This window comes from Ochotona princeps, chromosome 23 (genome assembly GCF_030435755.1).
Source record: "Ochotona princeps isolate mOchPri1 chromosome 23, mOchPri1.hap1, whole genome shotgun sequence".
Taxonomy (NCBI): domain Eukaryota; kingdom Metazoa; phylum Chordata; class Mammalia; order Lagomorpha; family Ochotonidae; genus Ochotona; species Ochotona princeps.
The window spans coordinates 4601566-4613988 of NC_080854.1; the positions used below are offsets into that span (position 1 = coordinate 4601566).

Consider the following 12423-nt stretch of genomic DNA (forward strand, 5'->3'; position numbering starts at 1 on the left):
AAAAAGTGAACCTTTGCATGTAAAGTCTCTCTCCAATAAATAACTTAATAAATGTACTTTTAAAGGACAATTGTGAGGACAGTACAGAATTCCTAGCGTAGTCCTAGACCTTTAATGTTGTTTGTTTCAAAATCAATGTGAGACCTTTCAAATGGAATGACTAGGCTTTTGCTGTAATCAGGTTATGCATCATATGGGAATTATATGGCAGCTGTGAGGGTTTTTTTTTTATAGAAAGCCTTACTTTCTATAAACATAAAATACATATTTATCCCTTTGTTCTAATTGGAAAGAAAAGGAAAGCTAACATGTCTGAAGGCACAGCGCCTCTGCCCGTAGTGGCCACTGGAATGTCATTAGTTCTGCCCCAGTAAGCAGCACGCAGAGGCAGTGTCCTGGGTGCATTGTGGTGACGCTGCCGGTTCGGCTTCCTCTCATGGAAGACCCAGCTGTAGCCTGACTTCTCTTTCCTCTCCCAGCCTCGGAGTGTCACGCCGGGCCTCTTGCTTTTGTGAGTTGCACACATCTGCTTCCCCTGAGGTTGCAATGTGTGATCTAAAGCTGTCAAGGTTGGAACTATCCATCCTTTCTCTCCCCTCTCCCCACCTGCTTTCTTTGAGTCTGGTTTTCCTGTTTATTCCCTTTTTTATGGTCAGTATCTGAAGGCTGGGAGCAGGGTCTCTTCTTTGATGCTACTCTTTTTCCTATTATCATTTGTCCATACAGCTGACGCATTCCCTACTCTGTTAGTCCCTGTTCTTAACTTTTGCTAAACAAATGCAGTAACGCGTTCAAGTGGCCTTCAGAGTCCTTGTACTCCCCATTCTAGCCATCTGCCAAAGGGTCTGTTAATAAATGAGGTTGGTCAGGGGGGGAAATCCCAGTACCTATGAAATTGTGTCATGTAATACAATGTAATTAATGAATAAATGAATATTAAAAAAATAAAAAATAAATGAGGTTGATCATCTGACTCTTCACTAGTTCTAAAGACCTACAGGATCACATGAGTTCACTGAGGCCAGCATTGTGGCCTAGCGAGTTAAGCTGACGCCAGCAGGCATCAGCATCTTACATGGGCACCAGCTGAAGTCTTGGCTGTTCCAATCCAATTCTTTGATAATGTGCCTGGAAAAGCAGTGGAGGTTGGCCCAAGTGCTTGGGCCCACGTTGGAGACCTGGGTGAAGCTCCTGGTTCCTGGCTTTATCCTGACCCAGCCCTGGCTGTTATTGCTAGTTGGAGAGTGAATCAGAAGATGGAATACCTCTCTCTCTCTCTCTAACTCTGCACCTCAAATAAAAAGCATAAGTTTTACAAAAAATTATGTTTATTTATTTGAAAGACAGAAAGAGAGAGAGAGAAATTCCGTCTGCTGGTTGGTTCATTTTCTAAATGGCTGCAACAGCTGGAACTGGTTCAGTGTGAAGAGAGAGAGAGAGATCATTTATCTTTTGGTTTGTTCTTCAGATGCCGCCAACAGCTAGGTCTGGGCCAGGCCAAAGCCAGGAGCCCAGAACTCAGTCCAAGTATGCCCTGTGGATTCAGGTATCTAATCACCTGATTACCTAATCACACGATCACCTAAAACATAAAGTACTGTCTGTCTGGGTGCACACTGGTAGGAGGGTGGCATTGCTACCGGAACCACAAGCCAACCCCCATCTTAGTTGCAGTGTTCAATGAGCACTCCTGGTCCAGTGAATTTTAGCAGGGAGAAGTGAAGCTCCCTGAAATGGTCATGTGGCACTCTGTGTATGTGTGTATTTCTAAAACAGACTTAAACCTGTCTAATTATTGAGGGGATAGTACAGTGCACATTTTTGGCACTTTACCCAGCAATCAGTCGTGGCTAACATCTTGTCGTTACTTCCCATGTCTCTTTTCCTCTGTCTCCCTGGGATGTGTGAGCATTTGTCTCTGCATGTATAAGTACAGTACATACAAAATTTTCTAAATGCTTTAGCTCTATCTCCTAAGGATATGATAGACTTCACAAAGCTATCATATCATGCAGATATAAGAAAACTTTAATGAGATATATTAAATATTTTTAATTATCTCCCAGATATAGCTTATAGGTATGTTTTTCTTTTTTTTAATGTTCATTGTTTTTTTTATTAATTATTAATTATTTTGCATTATGTGACAGCTTCATAGGCTCTGGGTTCCCCCCCACCCCTCCCCATGCCCCTCCCCCACGGTGGACCCCCGACCCCGTTTCAGCTTTACAGTTCAAATTCAATCAAGATTCTTAGGTATGTTTTTCAATAGAGGATGCACTCAAGGCTTATACATTTTTATGTTCTATTAATCTCTTTTAATCTAAAAAAGTCCATGTCTTCTTTTGACCCTCTGCATACCTTAGTCTGGCTTAGAAACTTCCTGGGAGTCTTGTACAAGTCGGGACAAGGAAAGGTCTTTCCTTAGTCCCTGGAAATCTAAATTGGTGCCTTGAAAACTACTTATAATAAAAATGTCTCATCTTTCTCCTAGGGCTGCTGCTCAGAGCAAATTAAGTCACTACACAGATGCAATAAAGGACTGTGAGAAAGCAATAGCAATTGACTCAAAGTACAGCAAAGCCTACGGGCGAATGGGGTAAGTTCTGGAAGAATTTTCAAACTATTACCAAACAGCATTAGATAAACTCTTAGTAGTGGCTTTTTGATTTCAATATATGTATATTATGTAATATTTTTGCTGAGTAAATGTATATGCTTAATGAATTATGATAGCTGCACTACCCTGAATACCATTTCTGCTTTTATTGACTTAACAGTTTTTATATCCCTTAAGTAGACTCACGGAGATACACAGCATTATGAGCAGATCAAAATAATCAATAATCTCCACATATCAAGAACTGCTTCAAATGATTATGTCCAGAAGACAAACTCAGAAACTTAGCAAGATAAATGTACCTAAGCAGAATGTAGGAAAAAGCGAGTGTTTTAACAGTTTTGTTAAATGCTTCCTCTCAGGCATGTATCATAGAGCCTACACAGAAGTGACAATGTGTCGGTCACAGAAAGAGGAGCTTGAGCCAGAAATTCAAAAGAACCATGCTGTCCAAAACCTTCATGTGGCGCTGAAGTAACACATTAGCAACAAGACACACCCCCTCACAAGTTTCAGTTTCTAACAGGCTGATGGCTCCATGTTGCGTATATGACAGTCTATGGCATTCCTGCAATGTGTTCATTCATGACAAATCCTGCAGGGAAGAGCCATGTTATACCAATGTGAGGTAGCTACAAAACAGGTTACCGTGGAATAATGAGGCCCTAACTAATTTGATTTTAACTTTTTAAAGATTTAAAGATTATTGGAAATTTCTTCTTGTGGCTGCAATGGCCAGAGCTGAGCCAATCTGAAGCCAGGAGCCAGGAGCTTCTGCTGGGTCTCCCACACAGGTGCAGGGTCTCAAGGCTTTGGGCCGTCCTCCACTTTTTTTTTTTTTTAAGATTTATTTATTTTTATTGGAAAGTCAGATATACAGAGAGGAGGAGAAACAGAGAGGAAGATCTTCCATCCGATGATTCACTCCCCAAGTAGGCTGCAACGGCCGGTGCGCGCCAATCTGAAGCCGGGAACCTGGAACCTCTTCTGGGTCTCCCACACAGGTGCAGGGTCCCAAAGCTTTGGGCCGTCCTCAGCTGCTTTCCCAGACCACAAGCAGGGAGCTGGATGGGAAGTGGAGCTGCCGGGACTAGAACCGGCGTCCATATGGGATCCCGGGGCGTTAAAGGCGAGGACTTTAGCCGCTAGGCCACGGTGCCGGGCCCTGTCCTCCACTTCTTTCCCAGGCCACAAGCAGGGAGCTGGATGGGTAACGAAGCAGCTGGGATTAGAAACGGCACCCATATGGGATCTCGGTATGTGCAAGGCAAAGACTTTAGCTGGGCCCTAATTTGAAATTTTAATAAAAATTTGAGTGGCAGGGAGACTGAATTACCACCGACTTTTTTACTCACCAAATGCCAGGATTGTGCTGGGACTGAAGCTGGGAACTGGGAACTTAGTCGAGGTTTCCCATATGAGTGGCAGCAACTGCTGGTGCTGATGTACTGGTTGTGTCTGTGAAAGATTAGAATCAGGAGCCTGGGCTGGGTACCAAACCCAAGTCCTCTGACCTGGGGATGTTGTGCGGTAGGGACCCCCAAATCATGTTTTTGGGATCAACAGCCTCAGCTGGACTCAAGGCTAACTAAGCCCTGGCCAATGTAGTGCAGGTTGTTGGCTTCCTACTGGCAGCTATAGAACCAGGGGGTACAGACAAGTGAACAGCAAAGTAGCATTTATTCAAAGGCAAAAAAAACGGGCAGTCGGACTTGAGGATGGGAAACTTCCAGAGCCAGAACTGCTCACCCAAGCTAAGGGGTGGTGCTCAGGGCAAGGCCTGACTGAATATTCAGAGGAGGCAGCCTTTGGGGTGGGACAGGACACACGGGATGATCCCCAAGAAGGCCTTTTGTGGTCCGCAAGGTGTCTGGTGCTTGGAGGCAATGAGGCCTGGCTGCCGAGTGGCTGTGTGCTGAGTCCGCAGTCGAGCTGAATTGGCAGTGGAAGGTGATGGGATGTGGGCAGTGCCCATGGCTTAGGTGCTGGTTTAGCTGCATGTCCCTGTCTGATTCCCCGCCTGGGCCACATCAGACTGAGAACACGCCACGCTCTACAATGTGTGGGGACCTCACCAGATTCTCTCACAACCTGCATACAGAAAAACAAAAAAAAAGTTGAAGGGATGGGAGTTTGCTCCCTGTCTCGGGGCTGGGGCATCCGTCTTCCTCAGTACTTGCACTTCAGCTGTCCTCGTCCTTAAGCCTTGGTGTGTGAACTTGACTTAAACCATTGGCTGCCTTGGCTCTCACGTCTAAGGGTCAGGACTGCAATGGCAACACCTGTTTTCCTGGGTCTTCAGCTTGCAGCCTGTAGTTCACAGGACTTCTCAGGGGCCACGATTGTGCGAGCCAGTCTCATACTAAATCTAGGTCTCTCCCCACGTGCTAATGAGTGTGTTTCTCTGGAGAACACTGGCCATGCATCACTGTGCTGAAACATCTCGATTCAAGGGCAGCGTTGTCTGTACTTCACTAGTGTTGAGATCTGTATCCTGATCCCACCTCCTGTTTTAGTACTTGGTACAGTTAACCTGTTCTCAGAACACTTCATCCCTTAGGATTGTGTGACATCGTATTTGCCTTGTTTTTCTCTTGCTTCTCCAGGAGCTCTTTTTCCAGTCTTCTGGGCACTTCTAAATATGGTACATGTCAGGATTGGATCCTCTGTTTCCTGTTTCTCTTATGATTCCATCCTACCCCATGCTTTTAATCTATAAAACTGTACCTATGAAATCCATGAAATCTGTTCTCCTTATAGTAAGAAACATTATAAAAGAGGGAAAACCCCACTGAATTCCATCTGACATCAATAGTCATTCTTTTAAGATTCCGCACTTACGAATTAAACTATTTGCTAAAGTTTATTTTTAATTACCAATTAGTATGTATTGCTCCTGGGTGGTCATTCATGGACATTTAGAAGCGGTGAAAATTTTATCTCCTGAGAAACGTGTCAGCTGAAGTTGAATCAGGTGACCAGACCCTGCTTCCTTGTCTTAGACCTCATGCTGGGCCAGTCTATTTAATGCCTTGTTGCAACTTTTGTTTGATTTCCCTGTTTACAATAGTCCCAAAATACAAGCCAAAGTGTTTTCTGGTGTTCTTAAGTGGATAAAGGCTGTTAATTTGCTTCATGGAGAAAACACATTCAGATATGAGTTGGTTTCGTTGGCTAGGAGTCCAGTGCTAGTAAATCAACTGTACACATATATATAAAGTTTCTTTAAACAGAAACACATAGAAAACAAAGTAATGTATTGGCTAATTGAGGAAAACTTGACAAGAGTCTTACAGGATTTTATAGAGGCGATTTTTATAGAACACCATATTTTTTAAAGATTTATTTATTTTTATTGGAAAGTCAGATATACAGAAAGGAGGAGAGACAGAGAGGAAGATCTTCCGTCTGCTGATCCACTCCCCAAGTGGCCGCAACAGCAGGAGCTGAGCCCATCTAAAGTTAGGAGCCAGGAGCTTCCTCTGGGTCTCCAATGTGGGTGGGTGAAGGGTCCAAAGGCTTTGAGCTGTCCTCGACTGCTTTCCCAGGCCACAAGCAGGGAGCTGGATGGGAAGCAGGGCTGCCAGGATTAGAAGCAGCACCCATATGGGATCTCACCGTGTGCAAGGCCAAGGACTTTAGCTGCTAGGCTACAGTGCTGGGCCCAGAACACAACTTTTGTAAATGAGAATTGAGTATAAACATTTTGTTGGGGCTGTTAAGGTCTTTGTATAGAATCCATTCTCATATATTCAACTGCTTTCATCTTCATGTTTGAATATTTACTGAACTTTTGTTTCCCTTCTTCAGTCTTTCCCACAAGAGTACGTTGTACCATCACTAATCTACCCAGTGTTCTATTAACAAAGGATCATCCTTTGTGACTATTATACTTGGCCCACTGCATTTCTTAGCAAGTCCTAGTGTCGAGCACTGTGTTCCTTCTATCTTCAGTTCAAATGACTACCCGTCACTTGAGGGTACCTCAGAAGCTTTCTGTTCTACCCCATCTCCACCCAACCCTGCCCATGTTGAGCTTCTACATGAAAGCAGAGTCAGCTTCAAAGCACAACTCAGAGCATGTCACTCCATTGCGAGTCAACTCAGATCGAAATTCCACTGGTCCTGTAGGACCGGGTACCTCATTACTCTCTCACATCATCTTTCCATACTGGTTTCTGTAGTCCTTCCTCATCTACCCTTAAGTATTTTTGCAAGGTAAATCTCTTTCTCTCGTTTTAGATTTACTTATTTTTATTGGAAAGGCAGGCTTACAAAGGAAAGAAGAGACAGAAAGATCTATAACACTGGCTTATTCCCCACATTGGCCCTATAGGCCAGAGCTGAGCCAAAGTGAAGCCAGGAACTAGGAGCTTCTTCCAGGTCTCCCACGCGGGTGCAGGGTCCCAAGGCATTGGGCCATCCTCAACTGCTTTCCCAGACCACAGGCAGGCTAGCTGGATGGGAAGTGGAGCAGCTGGGACACGAACCAGCAACTATATGGGATGCCAGCGCTTGCAGAGGAAGGATTAGCAAATTGAACCAATGTGCTACTTCTCTTACCCTTGTCTTATATCTTAATTACACCCAGCTTGCATCTTCCTTGGGGCTTTTGTGTTTGCTGCTTCTTCCATTTAGAATATTTCTTTGCTTTTCCAGAATCTGCTGTCATTATTGCAATTCTTTTTGGTGTGGCCATCTATGCGCAATCTCCGCTAGCTACTCTCTTTAATGCTATTTCTCTCCTTACTTATTGTTTTTTTTTCTTTTTTTGGTCTTTTTTTTCCCCCCAGGTTGAATGACATTTTCTTTAAGTTGGAAACTTTTCTTGTCAGATTCTACAACAAGATTTAAAATCTGGCAGGTGTTCAGGAAATCTTTATTGATTGCTGATGAATTAAGCATTCTGATAAAGTCGTTTTCACAGTTGATGGGCAGAAAACGAGTCAGACTGTAGGAAGTTTGCATCACTAGACACTGTATTTTACAGATCAGAAGTCTGGGAGGCAATTCAGAAAAGAAAGAATTGTATTAATTTCTTAAAAGTAAGTCCAGAGATGCAGGCATTTGATGAAATATTTCAGATAGTGCTTTGGGGTGCTTGAAGCCACTATTACACTGCTTGGATTTGAATGTCAGTTCTGCTCTTAATTCTAACTTTTCACATATGCAGACCCTCGGAGATGGCAGGTGACGGCTCAAGTACTTGGGCCCCTGCCACCCCTGTGGGAGACCCAGATTATGTTCCAGCCCCTGGCTTATGTGTGACTTGGCACTGGATGTTGTGGGCATCTGAGGAGTGAACCAGTCAACAGGAAGTTTCTCTCTCTCTCATTCTTTCAAATATATAAAAGAAATACAAAACTTTTTAAAAATAGGAAAGCATCAACCTGAAATTAAAAAGCTCAGTAGCATTTCACAGTACATCTTATTATTGTTTAGTTTTGAAGTAGTTTTCTAATAAATTACAACTAAGTGTAGATAAACATTGAAATTGAATAAGCAACTCTGACTTGTGCCTGGATAATAATGCCATATCAATGGTAATGTGTGCTATCTACTTAACAAGAAACATGCCTGGTTTGGCAAGCCATCTGCTACCTTGTGCTCCCAACCTGCTTTTTAAAATGGCAGGTTTTCTTTCTTTCCTCTTAAAGATTTATTCGTTTATTTGAAAGGCAGAGTTAGAGAATCTTCCATCTGCTGGTTCACTTCCACAATGGCTCCAACAGTCAAGACTGGGCCAGGATGAATCCAGGACACAGGAGCTTCTCTTAGGTTTCCCACATGGGTGCAGGGCACAAGCACCTGCTGTATTTTCTGTTGCTTTTCCCTGGCCATTAGCAGGGAGCTGGACTGGAAGTGGAGCAGTCAGGACTTGAACTGGTGCCCATAAGGGATGCTTGCAGTGTAGAGGGCACAGTGCCAATCCTCAAATGGCAGTTTTGATATTTATTGCTGCCTAAAGTCTCTGTTACTAACAAGGAAGAATATGAGACCTCTGAAGCACAGAGATAGCTGAAAGTCCTTAAGAATGGTGGTAGCATTTACATGGCCACAGGATTATTAGCACACATCTTTATGGAACTAATTCTAAAAATAAAGCAGTTGTTTCTTGTATTTGGATTAAAAAAATAGAACAGTTGGCAAGGTTTGTCAGCAAGTTTTAAATTCATAATGCCCTCAGAATAATGGTTTGTCAGCTACAGAATAGATTTCTTGGAAGCAGAGAGCATCTTTGTAGTATTCCTGGGTACTGTTGTACAATAAATAGTTATTTGCACTGGCATGAACAGCAAGACAGACATTTGACTGAATCCTTGATGTTCTTTAATCATGTATCTTAGAATTCTGTACCATATATTTCCATCAGGCTGGCCCTCACTGCCATGAATAAATTTGAAGAAGCAGTTACAAGTTACCAAAAGGCATTAGATCTTGACCCTGAAAATGATTCCTATAAGTCAAATCTGAAAATAGCAGAACAGAAGTTGAGAGAAGTGTCCAGTCCTGTAAGTTGTTAATGCCAAATGAGTGAGGCATTTTTAAAGCATTTATCATTTATTACAATTAAAAGGAAATGGTTTGCCGGATTCTCAGATATGATTCTTTTACAGACAGGAACTGGATTGAGCTTTGACATGGCTAGCCTGATAAACAATCCAGCTTTCATTAGTATGGTGAGTGTACTTCTCATTCTGTTCTACTCCCTCTGTGTTGTCTAGAGCTACTACTTCCAAAAGTTTCGGAAACAAGTTAGGAAGGTTTGGTGGTGGAGACAGTGGTTGGCAGACACTTTTCCTTGTGTGAGGGACCTTTGGGAAGGTACTGTACCAACTACAGGAAGGCCAAATTGTATACAAAATCTGTGTACATTCTCCCTGGAGAGAGAACCATGTTTTTCACAGGTTGGCATAGGGATCACCAAAATTTGCATGGATAAAATCCACCTGCAGGGGGTCCTAGGAGATCAATTACAATTAAGATCTCAGGATTTTGGCTGTAGTTGTTCCCTAAGTGTGCGTCCCAGCTTTGTCTGCCTGATTTTATATCTTAGAGTTTAAGCCCCAATATATAAGAGTTCATATAATTATCAATATTCAGGGGATTTTACAAAGTTAATGGAACAACGGAATTAAAAGATAACTGTTTTAGTGCAAACATTTTTGGAATCCCAAGTATCGTTTTTTAAAATAAGAGTCATTTTCCACAAACTTTTGGCTCATCCTTTGTGAAGAACTCTGTTCTTCAAGCTAACAAAAGAATTTACAGACCCTTTGAAGACACGCTGCTCACATGGTGCCTTTGCTTGAGTGCCTCTAGGATGTAGCCCTGGCCCGTGAGGCTCCTTGAGTGGCTGTATGCGTGGGGTGAGAGCCATACTCCCATTTGCTGTGCATTTTGAAGGCAGAATTCAGTGCCTTTTCCACTGTTTTCTTCGAGAAATGCCTTGCATCCATTAAACTTTCAACTGAATTGAGACGCACAGATGACTCATTCCAAGTGAGATCGGGTCTTTTGAGGAACTGGTAGGTTTCTTCTACCCCCAATCAAATTTTAGTCAGCTTTCTACCTATGTGCTGAAACATCTCTTTGTTACGTTCTATGACATTCTTAATGTTTACTCATTTCTAGGACCCAATTTATGCCTGTGTGACACAGTGTAAAAAGAGAATTCTTTGAAGTTCAGGCGTGTTGCTGTGGCTTAGCATCCACAGAGCCGTGTGCCAAGTTCAGGTGTGTGAGCACCATGTGGGAGCTGCAGAGGCAGGGGTTTAAAAGCATATTTTGTGACTCTTCAACAGGCTGACTGAGATTATCAGTGGGGTTTTGGACAGAGCTGCATGTGTGGAGGAAGCAGAGAGGCCTGCCGTTGTGTCCAACCTGTTGCCAAAGGGCTTTAACGTCCACTCAGAGTCCCAAGGGGCAGTTTCATCTTTAAAGAATACTCTTTTGGAGAGGATCCTCAGAACTATAGATTATTGAAACATGGTCTAAAGTTTCTAGTTTTTTTTTTTTTTTTTGGCTTGATTTGAGCAACAGTAGTAAGTAAGCTATTGTCAATATCCTTACAGTGCTGTCAGTAATCTCTTTATATATGTATTTTGGGGGACTTATTTATTAATTTGCAACTACAGAGTGGAGAGGAGAGGGTTGAGACAAAGAAAGAGAGAAAGAGAGAGAGAGAGAGAGAGGTATCTACTGGGGCCAGGAGCCTCATCTGGATCTGCCATGTAGGTGGCAGGGGGTCAGGTATCTGGGCCAGCATCTACTGCTTTCTCAAGTGTACTAGCAGGGAGCTGTATTAGATGTGGAGCAAGAAGCCTGGATATGACCTGGTGCTCGAATGGGATGCTGCTGTGCCTGGTGGCAGCTTAACATGCGGTGCTACAACATTTGTACCTGCAATGATTTTTTTTTTAATGCTACCTTTTCTACTACCTTCCTTTTTTTTTTTTTTTAAAGAAACATTCCCATCAACTTAATAAGCAAAGTATTCTAGTACACATATATATGAGTTAGCTTTCATTCCTCTACTTAAAAAAAACTTCATTAAAGATCCCTAAACATTAACTGCTTTTCATGGAAGATGCTGTTTCCATTCCAGGCAGCAAGTTTAATGCAAAATCCTCAAGTTCAACAACTGTAAGTATATAGAAAGAATTTGTTATTACACCTTCCCACCTGCCATTTGCTGGGCCTTATTTGAGAGCAGCAGCTCAAAATCGGTAACATCTCCCAAAGGCCAGTCTGTTGAAACTGAAAAACCACACATATGTGATGTTGCCTCTTGCATGATGTGGGCATGCCTGTATTTGAGACTTTTCCGTGGCTTATTCTGCTTGCTCACAATGGAACTTCAGCACTGAGTCTCTCCCATACCCTAGGATGTCGGGGATGATGACAAATGCCATTGGGGGACCTGCTGCCGGGGTCGGGGGCCTCACTGACCTGTCTAGCCTCATCCAAGCGTAAGTGTTGTATGTCTGCAAGGTGAGGGGCCAGGGTTTTCTTTTCAAATCTTCACCTGTTATTGTTAATAGCATTAGTCACCTTAACATCAGAAAGAATTTCAAAACCTGGAATCACTTTTCATTCTAACAGGCAGGAATTCAGAAGGCCCAGCTGGGTGGTCTGGTAAGCTCCGCCTGTTCAGAAGAGCAGTCATGGGCGTTTCCCATGCTTTTTTTTTTTTTTTAAAGATTTATTCATTTTATTACAGCCAGATATACACAGAGGAGGAGAGACAGAGAGGAAGATCTTCCGTCCGATGATTCACTCCCCAAGTGAGCCGCAATGGGCCGGTGCGCGCTAATCCGAAGCCGGGAACCTGGAACCTCTTCCGGGTCTCCCACGCAGGTGCAGGGTCCCAATGCATTGGGCCGTCCTCAACTGCTTTCCCAGGCCACAAGCAGGGAGCTGGATGGGAAGTGGAGCTGCCGGGATTAGAACCGGCGCCCATATGGGATCCCGGGGCTTTCAAGGTGAAGACTTTAGCCGCTAGGCCACGCCGCCGGGCCCAAGAGTTCTTCCTTTATTTAAAAAATGTTATGTTGGTATTAGTAAGGTAGGTGAGGACCAGATAGTAGTGGCAAGAGAGTATAAATGACATACAGTAGCTGGGGAAACTGAAGCACAGGCTTGTCACTAAGGGTTTCAGGACAGCCATGGCTAAACATTCTTTTGATTTGCAGCATAATATTTTGCTATTTATTTTTATCAGTGTGACATTAGGTTCCAAAGTTTCTTAGGAGGATTTATTAATACTGTTATCTTTATTTGAAAGGCAAGGAAGGGAGAGA

General features: G+C 43.1%; 1 protein-coding gene across 1 annotated transcript in view; it reads left to right on the plus strand.

Annotated features, from left to right (window-relative positions):
* SGTB (small glutamine rich tetratricopeptide repeat co-chaperone beta) overlaps positions 1-12423 on the plus strand; it is a 38173-nt gene that overhangs the window by 22662 nt on the left and 3088 nt on the right. The window contains exons 6-10 of the mRNA XM_004583744.4: positions 2495-2599; positions 8994-9132; positions 9238-9300; positions 11229-11266; positions 11509-11592. Of these exons, the coding sequence (XP_004583801.1) occupies positions 2495-2599; positions 8994-9132; positions 9238-9300; positions 11229-11266; positions 11509-11592 (429 nt within the window). The remainder of the gene's footprint in view (positions 1-2494; positions 2600-8993; positions 9133-9237; positions 9301-11228; positions 11267-11508; positions 11593-12423) is intronic.